The 20,884-nt window shown below is 37.7% G+C and overlaps 1 protein-coding gene across 3 annotated transcripts in view; it reads right to left on the minus strand.

The window, feature by feature from the left end:
• Positions 1–20,884, minus strand: part of KCNK2 (potassium two pore domain channel subfamily K member 2) — a 129,724-nt gene that overhangs the window by 46,170 nt on the left and 62,670 nt on the right. For all 3 annotated transcript variants that reach the window (XM_071426131.1, XM_071426141.1, XM_071426151.1), the window contains one exon: positions 17,905–18,022. In XM_071426131.1, coding sequence (XP_071282232.1) covers positions 17,905–18,022 — 118 coding nt within the window. The remainder of the gene's footprint in view (positions 1–17,904; positions 18,023–20,884) is intronic.

Here is a 20,884-nt window from a genome sequence, read left to right on the forward strand (position 1 = left end):
TTGCATCTTTTATAGAAGTGACATGAGATGTCCCAGCTGAAGAGCCTTGAAACCTCAGAACATGAAGAGCAGGAAAAAAAGTCAGTAAACTTTTTTTCACCTACAGTTGCCGAGTTAATTTTCTTTTCTTTTCTCCCACACTTCTTTTGTAACACCCCCTGAAGAGAAGTCTGACAAACTCTTGAACCCCACAGAATTTAGCTCCAATAAAACCTCTCTGACCAAAACCAAGACCAGGATCCAGGGCTCAGCCAAAGCAGCCAAAGGCATTGACCACCTCAGCAAAGTTGCTAAGACATTATCTTTTAGAAGATGAATATATTTAGTTTTTCTACCAGAGATTAGACCTGCATAAACTAGATCCTGGCTAGGCCTCCCAAGAAGCTTGAAAAATCCCTCAGAGACATTGCATAACACTTCACTGTTCTCAAAGGGACTGATGACATCCATCCAAGATCAATGTGCTATCACTCAAACTACAAATCAGAAACTCAAGCTCACCTGTCAGCCAAGAGCTACAGACAAAACTGCAGAGCATGAAGTGCTTTCACCCTCCCACCACTCAGGGAAATAGCAGGGTAAAGAGAAGACCAAAATGTCAGCACATCAACACTGCAAGTAACAGGTCAGCAATGGTGCAGCCATTTGGCTGTGAAATCATCTGTCACCCCAGTTCAGACTGGAACTTCAGGTACCAGAGATTTCAAATCAGTCTCTACTTATATATACACCAGCTGAGGGGATAATTTTTGTCTTTACATCCCAGAGACAAATACATTCAAGAGACTTTATACAGCAACTACCAAGGTGTATCAGGTGCATGTAAACTAACACATAAAACATCATCCAGAACATGATCTTAGGCACAAAATGCATATAAGAGAGCTCTGATTTTTCACAACTGTTCAGCCTCTCTCCTGTTTGCAGGAGAGCAAACAATTTGAAGAGAAATTTCTGTTTGAACAGAAGCTGTTAACATACACTTATTTGTCTGGAGGTGGCTACAGTAAGTGACCATTAAAAGGTAAAGCCATATATTTCTTGGAGAGATGCCAAGATACACATATATTTAAAATACCTTAATGCAAACACATATGTATAAACATATGTTTGTACCTTTAAATATACATTATTTGTGCCATCAGGAAATAAAGAATTTTGTTGTACACAGATTGCATCCTACTGTTCTCCCTATGGCAGAGCTGAGCCATATTGTAGCCAGATACCAGAAGTCTTCATATTCTTACATACAAGGACATTTTCTGAAGGTCTTTCACTGTTCCATTTAAGTTGTTCCAATTCCTCATTAGCTCTGAGGAAGCTTTTGGTTGGATTTGAAAAATCCCTCAGAGACATTGCATTGGACTTGAAATCTTTCTACGTGAAAGGACATATTGTCAGAGAATACTTTAGCAGCATCAAAATAAAATAATGAAAATCTAAAGTATAAACAACAGAAAGCTAGAATGGCATTGATTTGAAGAAATTAAGAATATATATAGCCAAGAAACCAAGAAGTAGTTTCAGTAAATGTACATTTACTCTCAACCCTGGTGGTATTCCCCAGATTGAAGGAAAAAAAATGATACTATTTTTTCCAGCCTATTTGAATTAATTTGTATTAATATTCCCAGAGTGCCTCACAGCAAGAACAAAATGTCATGACTACAGAAAGCCTTGAGAAGCATATGTCTTTACCACAGATCAAAACAGGAGAGTGAAAAACTCTGGGGTTAGGCATCACTGAACTCATAAATACTGAATCCAGGTATATTTCCATGCAAATGTTGTCTTCTAGCCTCAAAACCATCCCTTTTCCACAGGAGTCCTTCAAGGCTGTGACTCACAGAGAACTCCCTCATGCCTCTCAAACCAGGCATACACACAGATGTTTGTAGGCTCAGGACCCAGCATTTTAACTACACCACATGTCACACAGGCATTATTTTTAAATTTTCATGGTTGGCTATGATTCTATCTGACTCATGTTTAGATTTACTAGCTGCATGTATCAATACTGTCAGATGTTAAATTTGCTTTTCTCTCTGGAATGTTTAGATTATAATTCCTCTAGAAATTTCTTTGTGATTTAATATCTAGCTATATTTAATGATAGTGGCAATTCAATGTATTATGTGACAGATTTACTACGAGGCGCTTACCACTGGACCAGCCCAAAAAGTAGGTGATAAAAGTGATAAAATGAAGCATCCCCAGATGGTGGCCCTGCTGTCTCCAGGTTCCCTCCTCGTTCCCTCCTCATTCAGATGTAGGCTGCAGCCTTCCCTGGTAAGGTGGTTCTGTTACTTCTGTGGTCATTTGTCCAGGTAAGTTCAGAGGGGGGGCAGATGGAAAAGGAGACAAGGTGGGTGTAGCTGAACCAACACAAAAATGATGTTGTCAAAAGATGGGAAGAGGAGGAAAGAGGCTGGGATAAGAAGCCAACAAAGGATGATGAACACCCATTTGGGCTTCCAGATAACTCAGAGGAACATCCCACTTTTGTATGTGTATCCCCTTTACAATTTTTCCAGAAGCCGTATGCCAGACAGAGGCACAGCACCCCCAGAGACAGAACTCACTTCGCACTACTCTGTGTCCAATGGTCCCTTGTCAATGAAGCATTCACCATCCCAGCTGCTTTCTCAGCTTCCCTTGTTATGAATTTTTGGTGTTAGTTAATAAGCAGATCTCTGTGGGAGCATTTCAGGGAGGGCTGCAGTTGAAGTTTCCATCATCTCTCTGTGTGACTACTTAGCAACACGCTGTTCTAGCGGGCATCTGGCAATCTTTCACGTCTTCCAACAGCTTTCAGTACTTCCTTCCTCTGGCCCATCATTAAACAGGTGCTTTAAGTAGATCACAAAAAATTATCTTTTGGAAAACCTTGAACTCACTGGAGGGGGAGAATGAAGCAGTTCAATCTTTGCTTCCAGTGAATGAACCATCTTACAACTGCAGGAGTTGTGAGAGACAGGGACGATGCTATGACATATTTGTCACTCTTCTGAAACACAGCACAGCACATGTCCTCAGCAGAGACATGCTGCAAGCACCTCTGCTGGCAGGGAGCACACCATGCCTGGGACTGACAGGCCTTTCCATGGTGGATATCTTTTTATATCCATATCCATGCACATGCGTTCGGATGTCTGTCAAACGTAGGGTTTACAGAGCACCGCAGTGTAAAGCCTCCCACTCCCACCAACTCATGAGGGGTTGGTTTCTCTAAAAGTCAGATACAAAATTTCTCAATGCTAATGAGAGCTGAATATGGCTCTCATCCTGCCATCGACATCTAATTTCTAGTTCTAGGGGAATGTCTCTGCATTTCTTTGATTCCCACCTCTATTGCTCTCTCAAGGCTGCAGAGCACAGGACAGGACTTGTTCAGCCAGATGGAGACTGGACAGGGGATATCTCTCAAATGAAACCAAAGTACTACAAAATATGTTCTTGACTGACAAGTAATTATGAATGCTTCATTACCCATCATATCTCCAAATTAATTTATTCTTAATCTGGTCTCTTCTTTTCAGCAAATTACAGAAAGGATGATTGCTTTTAATTAGTGTCCATGAGTAACCATTCAGAGAAGTATTAGACAATTAATATATAAGGTTGAGGTGCTCTAAATATTAAATATAAAACATGGTGGGAGAAAAAAATGAGTAGCACAGATGGGTCTTTACAGTTCCACTGTCAGTTCTGTACTTGCTATTTTTATGATGATGCAGTAGCATGTCATTATGGAAATCTGATTTTAAAAATTAAGCGAGAACAATACATCTTTTAAAATGTTTTGTTGTAAGAGTGGAAGCATAAGCCTCTCAATACCTGCAAGATGGTTAAAATAATTCTTAGGGAGTCCTCTTATTATCAGGATGGTAGAAGAACATAAGTGGGGTAAAATGATAGGAGAGAAAAGTGTCTTTGAGTAGAACATTGGATACAATTAGAAAAACAACAGTATTTTGTATAAATTAGGCCTTCCTCAGCCAAGCCCAAAAAGCTTACTTTTCTTCCAGCTGTTTTGAGTGGCTGTAGTAAAAGATAGTCCTTTTCTACAAATCATACCTCTTCTGACAAAATAATCACCTGTTAGTGAATTCAAGTCATATTACACCATTTTTCTCAATCATAATTTGCTATGGTTTTTATCAGTATGTAGTGAGACTTGCTCATAAAAGAACAAATCCCTAAAAAACACATTCTTCCAAACTCTTAATACATCACAGAGTAATAGTGATCTTACCCTACTGCAATCTACTTCTGCATGCAACCATTCCCACACTTATGAACTACCTTCACTGGACTCGTCTGAGAAGACTTTTAATTTTATAGATAATATAAAAAATTAATTTTAAATTAATGTTTTAAATTACCAATTTCTTTCCTGCCTATCTCTCCTTCGCATTGTTGCCATTGATCTCCAAAGGTGTTTTAATATCTGTAAATCTCTCTGTATAGGATTGAATATTCTCCATATTAAATTATCATGCAGGTTCATCAAGCTCACTACCACTGGGGCAACTGCCAGGGCTGGTTAACCTGAAGGGTGGCAGAATACAACATAAAATACAGAGCACAATCCTTGGTTTCTGCAGCATACTGATGATCTTTTAGACAAACAAAACCCTTCTGCACCAAGCTCCAGAGAAACTGACAGTGTGCACTTGGACATAAAAGCAATTCAGCTTTCTCACCATAGCAGTGGGGTACTCTATGCAAACATTGCTCCCTCCTAAAATAATTCAAAGAAAAGTAAAATAAAGAAGAAAAAAGTTGATATCTTACCCTGTACACTAACCCAAAACCAGCAGGGATGCCAGCATTTTTTTCCTGTGAGACCTACCAAAACCACTCTGCAACTTCAGAGTTACCTGCAAATCCATGTGTTTAACAAGACACCTAGAAATAAAATCTTTAATTCTTGCATTTCTGTATCTTCCCTCCCATCTGACAACTATCTTGATCTTAATATTCTACTTGCAGCAATTGCTCAGTTATAACATGTGTGCACTTCTGATAGCACTGACTCATTTCTTCTCTAATTACTGCTGCAGAACCACACTGGCTACTGCTCCTTACCCCAGTCATAGCGATAGCACAGCTTGAAAATTGTAAGATAAAACCACAGACCAAAAAGTACCAAATAATAACCTCTCCAAGTCTTCACTGACCTAGAGTGGACAAAGGGTCTATGGGTTTAGCTGAACAATCAAATCTACCGTTCATATTTGTCTGTATATGTGAAAATTCTGAACAATTTAACAACAATGACTAATTAGCAGTCAAAAGTTCAGACAAGAGCATGAAATGCTCTCAAGTACAGATTTGAAAGCTATTGACTAAGGTGAAAAATATATTCATCAGAAGTCATTACAAATTTATAGAAGGCTCTTCACACAGATGATCTACAAACCATCTCATAGCAAAATAAGGCATTTTAGGCAAGTGCAAACCTAAATTACATTTTTATGTAGCCTAAGAAAACATCACTTCAGGGCTCAGATGAAGCTCAATAAATCCCATAAGGAGACAAAAATTAAAAATTTCTCAGTCTGGATGATCTATAATGGAGCAGTGAATCAGATAATGGATTCCTGTTCTGGTAAGAACATTTTTTTCTGGCCAGTTTTTAACTAACAGTAGACAGATATATGGTCAGAGAAGTTCTTTCTCAGGCTGTTGAATTTCACTTTCCAATTGTGCTGTTCAAAGCATGGAGCAAAGTTGACAGTCCCCAGTACATGTTCTTTCATATCTACCATCTTTTCTTCCAACAGGGAAAAACCAGAGCAAGACAAAGAGAAAAAAGTTTCTTGGCCTTCACAAGGCTCACTGCCACGACTCTTAGTGCCTAACACATGCCAAACTCCAGGAGATGTATTTTCATGCACCCATTTCTCCAAGCAGCAGCCATGGCTGTTCAACAAGCTGAAATGCTGGGCTTTTTGCAAGTAATCTGTGCTTTTCTGACCAGAGGCAATTTATCAATCTGTGGTGCAATAAATGCATGAATTGGTATCTGCAGGCCAGTCTGAAGAGAAGAAACAGTTTAAGCCAGCAATGATGCTGGCAGATTTCTAAGAGCATTTGATGATATCAGCATTGAATGATTTCAGCATATTCCAGTCAAGAACTGGAACAAGCTACCCAGGGGAATTACTGTCCCTGGAACTGTTTAAAAAACACATAAATGTGGCACTTGAGGACATGGTTTAGTTGGTTAACAGTTGAACTACATTTCTTCCAACCTTAACTGCTCTATAATTATATGATTCTATATTTATGTCCAAACCTAAGACTATATTCAGACTGCCAACAGAACTTTAGAGTGGGTGCCAAAAATGTATAATCAAAGACCTTTTTAAGCAATTAAAATAAATGGAATTCTTGCCTATAGAGGATGTTACCTACTTGAAAATTGAAATGAGAAGCTTTAATAGCCCCTGACATTACTTTATCTTATTTAACTAAAAGATTATAGCGTAAGAATGAAAGATTTGCCACTACAGTAGAAAAAAAATTCCAGTCTTTTTAAGTTAGTTTGTTGTGGAATTTTTAAAATAGTATTCAAATATCACAAAAATAGATTATGTAAATTAAAAGTAGTACAGCTCCTTGATCTGAGAAAACTTTGATGCCAAAATACTTTTTTGCAGAGCTAGGAGATAAAAATTAGCAGTTGTAACTGTAAAATCCAAGATACCTCTCTAACATATCATCAGTTAAACTAAGCAACACAGACACTTGGGATGCTTGGCTCTGTTGTTATCTTTATGACCCAAAATAATTGCTTCCAAGAGTTTGTTATCAAAATAGGCAAGACAGAAAACAACAGCACAGAGACCAGCACAGCAGATGGCAAGCACCACGCATCACACAGCAAGAAAGCCTCAAGGACCTGCGAGCCAAAGTCATCCATCCATCCATGATTTCCCTAGAAGAGTTTGGTGCCACACTCTCCAAAGAATTCAGCTAACCTGATCAAGTCCTCACTGACACATGATCCAATAACATGATTTCAGAATCAAACTCTGCAAAATTCACAGGTGAATGAATAATCCTAACTATGGCTAATGAGGGTGGTTGAGAAGTTAAAAAAGACAACTAAAATATTCTGAATTTGGAAAAGTAGAAAAGAGGAGAATTTCCTTCCTATGCAGCCTCTTCAGGCAGAAGTTTTCACAGGTTGACAAAATGCTAACAAATACTAAAACCAACGTGATCCTTCAAGTATCTATCTTTACCAAAAAGAAAAATCCTTCCTGAACTAAAATAAACTCCACAACTAATGCCAGTGACAGATGATTTTATTTGTTAGGCCCACAAGTAGCAAGTGCTGTCTATCGATTCTGGAGAGGTATTTAATTCAGATTATAAGCCTGGAGGAAGGAAATGAGATGAAAAATCTGTACAGCAACATGGGATGACAGCAAGGAAGCAATTATTCAGAAGTCACAGTTGGAGCCTGGCTATCAGAACCAAGGAAGAGCTGAGCCAACATATTGAGTTATTCTTTTTGGTTACAACCTCAGAAATCCTCACAACATTCTAGTAGGTACAAAACATCACCAGTGTTTTCCAATCAGATCATCTTTAATCAGATACAGGTTTAAAACTGGATACTAGAACTTAAAACACACAATTTGTAAAGAATACCAAGGTCTGTGGAATGGAAACAATGCTTACATTCAAAGCATTAAATTTTACCTCAGCATAGTTGGATTTTGTAAAGCATTTAAGTTTTCAAGGTCGCAGTTCTTTTTCCTGCTAAATAATTTCATTATAATCCCTCTAAATATTAGTGATACTCCCATACCCACTGTATCTGAGCATATTTAATTACTGATTTCAGATAGACAACTGGTTTTGAGTAAGGATCCCTGCAGGTAAGGTAGGCTAACTGAAAACATGAACAAATTTCTGTCCAGGGAGACTTGAACTTACACAGTTTGTGTTGTTGCTATGAAGCAACCACAGCAAAGATGTTCAAATGAAGTAGTGCTTTGTCTTTAATTCACTTGACTTTCTCCCTGCTCTGCTTACTGGTTCAGCAAAACTCATCAGAATCCCACAGAAGCGCAGGAAAGGGAGGAAATCACACCTCCAGTGAAGCCATGAAGGAGCAACAATCTGCAGATTTGTCCCCACAGAACCAAAAATCGAAACACTTAAGCTACTAATTTCTTACAAAGCATTTCTAACTGCATTTTAAAAAAACCAACCAAACAAAAACAAATTTAAAAAACACCTCAGAAACCGTCTCACCTAGAAGAGGATGATTTTCACAAAGTACATTATCTAGAAGGACAAAGATGTTGTTCTCCCCAATCCTGCTGTGCAAGCCCAGACTAAAATTTTAACCAGTAATACTCAATATAAGAACACCTTGAGCAAGAGAATAACTCATCATATGTTTTACAGGCTAATAGCTGTATTACCACACAATTTATTTGCTTTTAGCTGGTATGGAGTAGACAATTATCCTCCCTCTAGCTTACACCGCATTTTTTCACACCTGGAAAAGCATCTATACCTTGGTAAAACTCAGCATGACCAGAAGGTATGTAAGCACATACAGGACTTTTCTACACCATCACCTAAATTATGCATCCCTCAAGTCTTCCTTGCTACCTAGCTTACTTTTAATTTGCAATTAACATGCCTTCTGTAACCATCTGCTTCTGCCAAATGAAAAATTGGAGTCATCAGACTGTAATGTTATACTGAACAATTATATTTGCACTAGCAGTTCAAATCAGATAAATCAAAATGTATCAATTTTTATCCTCTTGATCTTCTGATATATCTACATATACAATGCTTGTTGCTGTAGAAATCAACTTTTACTCTTGAAAAATATGGATTTTTAACACACACTGAGATGCAAACTACAACTTTGCTTGCAGTCATACCAACTCATACAGCTCTTGCAAAAAGATCACACCAGAGGGGGAGATTCTCCAAAGCACAAGAGAATTCAACACAGACAAAAATCACTTAAAAAATGTTAATGGGTTTTGTTAATTTTCCCTTTGCCTGTATTTCTGCCCAGCTTCCCTTCTGGTTTTCACGGGTTTTTTTTAATGGAATCAAGCTGCTGGCAGTAATGAGAAATCTATAAAGTATAGAGAGCTCTCATTGTATAAAAAGGAAACACTTTCATGAAATGCTAATGGATATTCCCATTTGCTGTAGTGATACTTGAATGATATTTTACTCCATAATGCTGTTGGCACAAGGCAGCAGATTTTATACTAGTGGCAGTTCAAGAAATCTTTAAGGTCTTTTACACTATCATTACTACCTCCTTTCTATATTCTTAGGAGGGGGGGAAAAAAGATTATCTTTCTGAATCATTGAAATAGAATCAGCTGGTAACCCTGACCAGCTGTTGGGAATGGTACAGCCAAGTTTGCATGAAAACATTTGGGTGAATATGGGTTAAAGGGTCTACCTAGCCCTTCCTTAAGCACATCTTAGCTCTCCAATTCAGCACACCACTGGAATATCCAGGCCCAGCTATGCCCCATGAGCACCAGTACCTACCCTGCTGTGACCAGCCAGAATGCCAAGGGACATTCCTGGCACTTGGGAATTGTACAGGTGATGTGTACATCAACCAAGGCCTCAACACAACACAAGCAACCTTCTTCAGATCTTAATTCCCAGGGAGATAAACCACCTCATCCTACACTCAGATTAACACAATAGGCAAACAGAGTATGATTTATATTAGGCAGGTACTCACCCGGTATAAAATGCACATGCAATTCAGCCACATCTGCAAAAATTGCTCAACAGTCAGAACCATGCTAGAGGTACCTAAAAAGTGTCTACTTTCTATGGTGATCAGTAGGCAGAAATTCCAGCTGATAGTGAACTTTGCTTTCAGGACAACTTACATACCCCCATGCTAGTCTTTTATCATGACTCCCCACCCAAAAAAAAAAACCCAACAACAAAAAAACCAACAGACCAAAAAACAAACTAACAAATCTGTGATGGATTACAGCTGCCTTTCCCTCTTTAAAAGCCACTTCTGCTTAGCAGCTCAACTACACAAACTGGAAACAGCTGAGAATGAAGCAGCACATAAAGATAAACATCCTAACATGGTCAAAACTTACCAACAGACCATCCTGTGGGGATACACACTGTGAACAGGTGCTTTTATTTTGGCCTCTAAACCTTACCCACTCAGTGACCCCGATGTAGAGTCAAAGCACAAAGCATTCTGGCTTTTTCAGTGTTTTCCAAAATCCTGTGCCACTGTTTGCTTATAGGATTTGAGGTTCTCATGGTCGGTTGCACCACTCCTTATCCAATTACAAAAATAAACAAAAAGGGAGCAGGAAATAATGCCATTCATCCTAGCATTCTGCATACAGTGTAACCCTACTTGGCAAATCTTCCTTGCATCCTTTCCTTCATTGATAGCAACAAGCTTTTGTAACCTGGGAATGGAAATGGACATGATCAGGAGGCTCAGAAACCCTTTTCTAACCAGCCAGTGAAGAGAAATCTGAATAAAGGAAACAAAATTCAATTTCATTAGCACACTGGAATTAACAGAGCAAGCTGTGAAAACTTCACTGCTCATTTGCAGTGTGAACTGAGGATTGTCACAACTGACAAATTGACATTTTCACTCCACAACATGACTTGAAGTTCTAAGCAGAACTGCTTTAAGCATAGCCTGCTGTTTAGGAAATTACCAAAGGCTATGGAGTGACAAAAAGCTGCAAACCTGGAAATTTATTTTAACACAAGTATTTTCAGGTTTTGAGGAAAAAAAAAGAAGATAAAAGCTCAAAAAGTGCAAGTACATCAAACTGCAAAAATGGTATGTCTGCCTTCTTGCTTGGCAAGATCCAGCAATAAATAGACACCACACCAAAACAAAACTGTCAGTGCTGCCTAGCAGGAAGCTTATCAAAGGCATTTAAAAGGCTTTTTATGAAAAACTTATTTTAATGAAGTCACAACAGTGTAGAAGAACATTCCAGGTGGTCAGAAAAAATATTCCAGAACATAAATGTAGTCAGAAACTCAGTGTTACAAGCAAAGAAAGTAGTTAGCAGAGCTCTGAATCTAAATTCTGAAAGAATAAAAATTTGTAAAGAGAAAGATCAGGTCAACAAATAAATGAAATGTCACTGATGCAACCACCTTCCCTAAAGACAGCACCCCTTCATACCATCCATTGCCAAATTTCTTGTCCTGAATTCATTACTTAGCAGATAAAAAACCTCCCTTGTACATTCACAACTAAAAGGCTACATCACCCTAACCTGTTCTAATGCAGCTGATAACTTAAAGTAACAATATCACCAGAAATATCAGACCCTGAATATGGCCCACAGAGCATGCAAGTGCTTGCAATTTACCATATGCCTGCACATCAGATTCCTGTGTATCAAAACAGAGCTGGTGGCGATGGGGGGGGGGAGGAAATCACTTCTCTGTATAATTAAAGCTGTGTGTCATTCCATAAACTTGCACTTTTTCAATTTCAGAGCTACCCTTGGCGATTTTGAGTATTTTCTTAGTCCCAGTCATTTTGGTCAGTGAGGCTCAATTTGTTTTCTGTGATTTGCTCATTCAATTTAATTCAATTTTTCTGATATACAAGCCCTCAATGTCTCTAACTGAGCTCTTCATCTAATATAATTTCCTTTCAGCTCTTCAACATCGCCCTTTCTCCACCACTGTCCCAGGTTCCCTAGCTCTCAGCAGTCTTATCCTAATTATTGCTCCTGTATCTTGTACAGTCCACGTATTATTTCTTTGGCATTCAAGTCAGATAAGCCCTCTTTCCCACTGCCTGAGCAAATGCAGGAGAAAATTGAGGGCATAGTGGTAATACACTTTCAACTCACTCTTCCTGGGAGAAATAATTACAGAGGAAATCTTGTTTAGTCACTACTGCCCTGGGAGAGAGTATGCTCAGTTCAGATGAAATATTTGGAGGATTGTGTTGCCAAATCCTAACAGGTCTCTCCAGAGCACAATTGAAGCACTATTTGTCAACAGCCAATAACTGGGTCAAATTCAGACACTTCTTCAAAAGTGCAACAAAAGAAGCAACGGAAATAAATTAGAATGGAGCAAAGAGAGACTAAAACCCTAATTTAGTTCCAACAACTATTAAGGACAGCAGCACAGGGACGGGAAGGTAAGCACAACACTAACCTGGAGGAAAGAATGAGTTCTGAAGAGATCTCAGGGGGATTCTTTTAAACCTAAAAATTCTTTCTGTTGACATCTTATCAGATGAGATATACATGTTTAACACACTTTGAGAGTCAATGTGGCTCTCAGGAGAGCAGCAGGAGTTTTCAATGGAGTCCTCTGCAGAGCAAGAGAGGGAAGGAGCATTTCCACTTCATTCCCCAGTGACCTCTGTAGCATGTCTCTTACCACCGCATTTTCACAGACCATAAATTTTAACCACTTTTTTTTTCTGCACTGCTCTGCAGTTGGTCTTATCAGCTGGCTATACTCAGCCTTGCCACACACAAACTCCTGCAAGAAGCTCTATGAAGCCTTGACCCGTGCAGCCAGGCTATCAGTAGAGGCTGAGATCCTTGCTCTTGCCTTGATGAAGATTATTTCTAGTAGAGGAGCCCTGAAAGAATCAGGCCTTGGAAGCCCTATACTCAAATGTCCACCAAGAGTTAAGTTCATTTAAGTAATGGACACAAATGCAGATTTAATTGCTGAAAAGATGGAGAAAAGTCACATATAGGAATATTTTTCAGGCAAATGTATTTATGTTTTTTAATTTCAGGAGTTTTTCTCCAACCCCCTCCTCAATTACCTCAGCATTTGCACTTCACTTTCTTTAGCTTGCTTCTTCTCTCTTCCCTTACAATTACATTAACAGAAATTCAAGTATTTACATTCTGATAAGCTGCAATCTTGTAAAATGAAGCTTTTATGCTCATCCTCAAAATCCTTGTTTCTTCTTTGGTGGCACAAACAAATTAAAAAAGTAACATGTTCTAAGATAAGCATGTGATGTTTCTTACTTTTCTGAACTAGGAGAACAAATTTTTCAATGTCATTTGCACATTTTTAGCTTTCTGATTAACTGACATAATAGGTAACACATCTCATTATGAACAATATTTGTCTTTTTGTAACGTCAAAAGTGTTTTGTATATTTTAGTTGTCAGAACATTATTCTGTTACCTTGTATTTCAAAAATGCAGTGGAATGGTGCCAGAAGGGACAGTTTAGCAGCAGGATTTTATTATTGTTTCAAATCAAAAAGCAATGTAATACGACTTTCTAAAATACCCTGCCTTCAAAAGCAAATCGTTTGTCCAGCCAGTGGGAAAATGACAGAAGGAATGGTTCCTTAAAGTGAAATTGCATTTGAAGCTACATAACTAATTGCAGCTTTAAAAATGACAAATCAGGTTGAAATTTCTAGTCAAAAACATAAATCTATTTTTCAGTATCTTAGCTGCTTGCTATTCACATCTGTTCCCTAAAATGTAAATATTTACAAATTTATTTTCTTTTTCTATTTCTTTTTGTGGTTTGTTTTGGTTTATTTGTTTTTTGGTTTGGTGGGGGTTTTTTGGGTTTTTTTTTTGGTTTTGGTTTTTTTGGGTTTTTTTTGTATTCACATTCTTTCGCACACAAAAGTGTTGTTACACTTTTGGACCCCAAAACCCCATATTCCATAGCTAACTTCATGAACCTAAATTAAAGACATTAGTCATGAGTAAACTTCTCAAGAGGTTGAGTTTCTTCAGTTTTCTTGTTCAGTGAACATGAGATGTTGGGTTCAAAGTCAAGGGCTGGTGGCGACGAAAGTTGCCAGGACATTTGAAAAGGACAAGAAGAAATGATGTGTTCTTCCTTTTTGGATTTGTTGGACCCAGTTTTTGGCAACTGTTGGATTTGGACATCCATGGGGCTGTGATGCATCCTTGAGTGCTAAGGCTCTGTTTGAAAGATGCGCTCCAGCAAGGCACTAAAGGAGCTCTGTTTGGAAGGATGCACTCTGGCAAACCACAGCTACCAGCGAGGCTGCTGGCACTGCCACCGTGCTCTCAACTGCCATCCAAGGCACTCCATCTTCCAGGAGCCTGAATGAACACTCTTCCCATATGCCTACCTTGCAGTGCTTGAAAAAATCATGACTGGAATAAGGCTGTCTGAAATAAGAATGGAAATAATGCAGCTCTTTTAGATGAAGATCCATAGCAGGCTAGCAGAGGTTTCACCATGCAGTTTCTTGTATTACAGAGGACACTGCATTTTTTATGTGCTGAGACACCAGACATTTGGGAAAACAACCTGCTGAGCTCAAGGCCTTGGCATGTCTTCTTTGTTTTTTCATTGTACTGGACACAGGTCTCAAGCTTCAAAATGACAGGTCTGCTTTTTTACCCTGCTACCAAGATAAAACTTTCCCCACCACCAAAACATAAATCTGAGGCAAATTGGGGTGTGTACATGTTGTGTCTGATGCCCATCTCTAAGTTCAGCTACCTATTGAAGGAAATGAACCAGAGGTTACAAACCATGCACACTACCAGCAATGAACTCAGACCGAAAAGACAGGCAAAAAAAAAAAAAAAGCATACAGGTTATTTTCCCTTCCTCCTCAGCACTATCTCCAGCTTTATGATTAAGTTACCATTTTTCTTGCTTTTCTCCCCAGCCCTCCTTTTTCTTTTCTTTGGTCATGTGGTCTTGGACTGACTGGGTAATGACATTTTCAGGTAGACAAAAAGAGGTTCTTTTGTACTTTGCAGCATGCACAGTATCCCAGGGAACAATGCAACAATATTTTTTATAGATAATTTCATATTCCTATTTACCTCTGTTACCCCTTTCCCTCTAAGAGACTGTCTGAAACCATTCCATATGCACAGACTAATAATCATGCAATTTCACATCTCTTTGTTGAGATGAGGTATATTTGCTCTGGAAACATATTCACAAGCAAAAACACCTAACTAAGCCAGCCAAAGCTACAACCCTTCCCGAAACAAGTTCTCTGCTGTATCACAGTAGTAAATGCAAAGCTAAAACCAAGGACCTGTTCTAAAGAAAGCCTTGTGAAACTGTTTGATTATGATTCTTAACTAAATCCACTTTTTAGAAAAGATCTAGCAGCAGTATCGCATCCTATTCTATTCAACCTGATTTTGCTAATTTTATATTAGGCACTGTAACATTTATTGAGTTGCATGAAGGATTATAACAGATTTCAAAAAATGCTACATAAATACTAAGCCACGTTTTCTGAAGTGTTGCTCTGTTTGTGTGAGCTGGCTTTGGAACTCTAGAGACATAATGGAACCTTTCAGAAACCTACAGCAGATCCAGAAGATGGTTCTAGTCTGCTCCAGCAGCCACAGATAGGCAATATTTTTCATGTCAGTGTTCACTACAGGGATACAACAAGAACAGTAACTGCAAAGCAGTTATTTATTGCTTAGGCAGATGATAAAGGCTTTATTTATTATCCTCTCCTCAGAAACCAAATATTTGTGGGATGCAAGTGCTACTGCCAGTAAGAAAAGGCTTTGCTTTCATTAAAGGAAGGTTTGAGAAATTCTATTCATAGACTACTGGTTCCATTTGAATGTCTTACATTCTTACATATCACCAGGAAGAGTGTGGGATAAGTGATATGGTAAAATTAATAGTAATACGTGGTGTGGAAAGCTGCAAAATCTGCTGCAACAGAACCTGCTGGAAAGCCATCATTGTCTCTAAATGCTAGTAATCATTTTTCTCATCTGCAAGTACTTCTTAAGGTATACAGAATAAAGGATGTAATATTTACAAATTTTATTCATATTTATCAAATGTCTTTTACAAATTATTTCTGTAAAGTTATTCTATGTAACTTCTATGAATTTACAAAGACCTGTCTTTGTCCACAAAATATCTGTAGTGTTTCTCTGAAACCTATGGCAGCTCTCTGGAGATGCTCATAAACCACATTTTGACTCTCTTGAGAAATCAAGTCATTATTACCATATGCCCTCTAGCTGGAAGGAATGCCTTCATTTTCAAAAAGTTACTCATATACTCAAAGGTACTGTTCTGAACACAAAATCACTTGCTGGCACATAATAACCCAAAGATTAAGGGAAAGCACACCCAGCTGTTCTGCTCACCACCCTTTTCCCAGGTAATTCACTCGTCCAAGTGCTTTTCACCCAAGCACCTTCTGTCACACCACAAGCCCTGTGAGCCAGGGGTGAGGTGGGTCACAGCATTCAGACAACACCAATACACTACAGATTCCATATCATCTTGCTTCCCTTGGATCCTGAGAAAAGCTCAAAAGTGCAACTGGCTGGGAGCTTCCCACCAGAAAGGGTCCCTGATGAAAGAAACCCAGCCACTCCAAAGCCAAAATATTTTATGGGAGACTTTTTACCCCCATTTTTTTTTTTCTCAGGCTGCTATCACAAAACTTGAAACAAGTATTTACTGTTGCCCAGTTTGACCTGCTTCTGACAACTCTGGTCTGCAGAAACGACCTGAAATATTAATTTTCAAATGTATTTCCTATTGGGTTATCTTTCCTCTTGGGAACAGTGGATCACAGGCCTGGATGCCTTTGCAGATCTCTGCTCTCTTCCAAGCTGGACTTACACATGGCTTGGTAGAATCAGGTCAGTAAATTAAATCAGAAAACATTTTGATTTAGAGAAGCCTTAGTTTTACTTAGAAAAAAAGACGGTGAGACAAAATGTTCCACTGCTTTAAAATAATTTTTGAACTTTTAATTCCTTGAACACCTTTCATACGTTAACTTTTATCCTTATTAGGAAGTGAAACAACTATTCTGCATTTTCTATAGGACCAGGGATGTTCACATAAGTTAAACATAAAGTTTAGTGCTGCCCAAAGAGGATAACATAAGCTGATCATAAACCTGTCCTTTCAAAGTTCTTATTCTTTTTGGTTACATCCTTTAATTTTAATTAGATTTTTCAGTACTTGATGGTTTTTATCACCATGAGGAGGTACTACTGTAAAATCAGTAAATTTGCTGCAAATCAAGGATGTAAGAATTTCTCTGGTTTCACTAAACCTGTGTTTCAGTTACTCTAGATGTGGAAAAATATCACATAGGCACAATATTCATACAAATAAATGTAGACATGATGTTTATACTCAAACACACAAAAAATATGGTATTGATGCACTTCTAAATAAAGAAAGAAAAAAGGTCCAGACAACACTTGAAAAGAACATCCTCTTCCACCACAATATGCATATAAATATTATGTAGTGATAATTATTGTGAAGATGCTACAATTCCTTATATATTACTCTCGATTTTTTTTCTCATGATTTCATCTCCAAATTTCCATCTACCTTTGTGAATACCCTTTTGTGAGCTATGAGCTACATTAATTTTTTTAACTCCATACCATGTGAACAATAATCAAAGGGAAGAAACTGAGATACCAAACACTGTTTTTTTTACACCTGCTCAGAGGGACAGTGACTCTTTCAGAATTTAGATAAAATAAAAACATCAAATGGGAGAACACAGGCTTTTAATTCCATCCATCTCAGTCATGGTTTAATGCACATGTGCTTTAAATCATGCCCTATTTAACACTTGTGACTGTACAGTTGACCAAATTTTCCCCAGAAAATATTTCCACAACCTCTCTCAGTTACTTGAGAGAAATGTACAGCAACATTTTTTTTCTACAGAAAAATCACTCAGCTAGGGCTCCTTTACAGACAGCTATTATTTCTGCCCCTGCAGCTAGAAAATAACTCTCTACTTAAAACAGAAGATTTGGAAGATTTACCATTAACAGATACATGCACACACTGGAAATCAAGAGTTTCAGCTCATTAAATATAAAAAGATAAAAAGCTGTGTCCTACCTATGGTGGTAATAACAGTGCCAGCAAAGAAGAAGGAACTTCCCAAGTCCCAGTGACTGTTCTGAGCAGATGTGTTTCCTAAAGGTATGATTCCTGCATTTATTGCTGCCACTACTTGCTGCAAGTTTAAAAAGATTTTGTCAATATTGGTGAAACAATTGTATTCATATATATATATATATATATATATTATAGAATAAATTGATTAAATAATTTATTTGATGCAAGCACTAATCAGAAAAGGATCTGTGTTGCTTTACTTGAGCTTTTTCACTCCGTCAGGCTACAATTTATTCTTCAACAACCACCCCAGGCAATTCAGAAGAGCTGTAAAGTCCAGACCATTGGAGAGAATGCAAAATCTGTGATATTTCTATCTTAGTTAGAAGACAAACACAATTATTTTTACTGCTGTAACTATTTGGTGAAGAAAAACATGCATTAGACAAAATTTATAATGAGAGTTTCCCACAATGTTCCTGTGTTGTGTTAGGCAAGCAAATGGATTTCTTAAAAACAGTCATTTTAAAACACCAAGAAAAAAATGCCCATGCATTGTTCTGTATCAAATTAATTCCAAAGAATGAAACACTCTTATAAAACAGACATTTCAATAATTAAAGCAATTACACATACAATTATAAAACTTTCACTATAGCAGTAAAAATTCAGTCAAATATCAAACATGTATCTCTATACAACTATATATTTCAGAAATGTTGTTCTTGAAAAATTCAGTCCTAGCAAATAAAATCAACAAGCTTGCCACAGTGACATCTTCATAGTCTCAAGAAATTGGACTTTTCTTCTTTCAGCAGTATCAACTACTGTGAATTCTTATTACAAAATGTATTCCTGTTTTGTTATATCACAATTGCAGATATATACTGGTATTTGAGTTAAAGAAAAAGTATTTTTAAACTTGTGATCAATATTTTAAAAGTATCAGTTTTCATTTAATTCTCAAACTTTAAAACAGGATTTATTTCTAATTATGATACTTGTGATAATTGGTGTCTAACAAAAGAAAAACAGAGGAAGCAATACCACAAAGTGAAAATGAGCATTTCAACCAACTAGTAGTTCCTGCTTGGCAAGATTTACAACAATAATTAGGTACATAAATATATTCAGTGATAGGAAAGACCAGAGCCATCTTCCCTTTAGGCAGTCTGTTGCAGAGGAACAGTGTTGTACAGTGTTGTAGTAAGAATTTTTTCAGTTCCAAAATACATTGATTATTTGGAAATTAAAACATTTCTGTTACTCAACTGTCCCCACAGAAGTCACTTGGTCTGGACAGAGATTATGAAGTAACAATGTGGGATTAACCAGGACATCTATTTTTATTATGGAACTTAAATCCAACATGAAATCCAGCTTAAATCCAACATTTCCAGTTTGCCACTTTCAAAGCTCAGATGCACAAAAGGAACCATTCTGATCCCACTCCTGCACCTCTGCAGCCACAGGATCTTCCTGCCAAACCTAAACCATTACCACCATCCAGGGTTGTCAACAGAAAACCAGCTGGGGTATCTTTAGACAAACTTTTAACTTATTTTTTTAAACTTTTCTTCTTTAAATAACACAGAGACAGACACCAAAGAAGTGGAATTTTCAATCCTACTGAGGAAGGAGTAAGGATGGGGAAAGTGAGGGGAATGAGAGTTTAATTTTCCTTTCTGCTGGAAGGATAAATCTTCTACATTATACATGATGTCCAGCTTGGCAGGAGCAAATACAGCAGCACTGATACTGACAGGTGTTTCCATCCGTGTAGGAAGGGACACACCAGACTAAGAGGCATGTGAAAACCACCAGTTGAATTGATTTTATAATTTACACAACACAGATATTCCTGTAATTTACAAGGAAGTGGGAATCAGCATGCTGTGCTATACAGGGCTCACCAAGTGCTGTTACATTTCAGGGCACTAAGAGCTGCCATCACAAATCCTGGTACCTGCTCATGGGACCACACTCCAGTGGGGACGTTCTATGATATAGCACTGGATCAATGCAATTTTTGGAACCGTTCTTGTTTCATTACAATTTCTTGTACTGGATGAAGGTGCTCCCAGAGCAACGCACCTGTTCAGAAAGTCCAGCAAGACCAAGTTTTATACAAATCCAGATATAAAATGGATTTGTAAAATTCAGATTGTTCAGACAGTCCAGCAAGATCAAGTTTTATACAAATCCAGATGTAAAATGGGTTTGTAAAATTCAGGGCTTTTACCATCACTGCACATTTTTGAAGCCCTATGTACCTCAAGGCCTTTTATATGAAAGGTGTTCCAATCTAAACTGCTCAACAGCCCACTACAGCTATGCATTTCCTGACTTCATCTACCACACCTACATTTTTCCTGGAAAAAAAAAAAATACAGCTTAACCCAAAACTGCCCAAGGCACAACAGATGGCTACAAAAGACAATTAGCCACTATTATTATGTCTCTGATTTTATCCAACTGCTAATCAGAAAAATAATCAGGGCTGCTTTCAGAGATGCTTCCTTTTCATACAGCCTCCTAAGTTCTGACTATGCACACTTTTAGGGACTTTCTGAGTAGGAGGCTGCATCTGCATCGTGGTGTTCAGATTGGCTTGGGTGAATTGCTTTGCCATTTATTTATCTAATTACTTTTGGAGCTCACTTGTTTTTTGGAAGCCAAGTCGTTCTGTGGCAGTAAGATCTTCAAATTACTTGTGGATCATTTAAAGCATATTTCCCTTTTGAGAGTTTGTATGTACTTCAAAATAATTTTTTAAGTTCTTATGTTATGAGGAACACTTGAATAGCAATTTCTGATTTGTCTCCTTCAAGAAATTAATGATCTTACAGACCACTCAGCTTCCTCTTTCTTTCCAAACTGAAAACTCTTTTTTATTAAATACTATATTCACCTATCTAAACAAACCTGTTGTACATCATATATAATTTAAAAAGAAAATAATATATATAAGTTTTTTAAA

This window comes from Agelaius tricolor, unplaced genomic scaffold, assembly GCF_023055355.1.
Source record: "Agelaius tricolor isolate 1412-34295 unplaced genomic scaffold, bAgeTri1.0.p SCAF_1, whole genome shotgun sequence".
NCBI lineage: Eukaryota > Metazoa > Chordata > Aves > Passeriformes > Icteridae > Agelaius > Agelaius tricolor.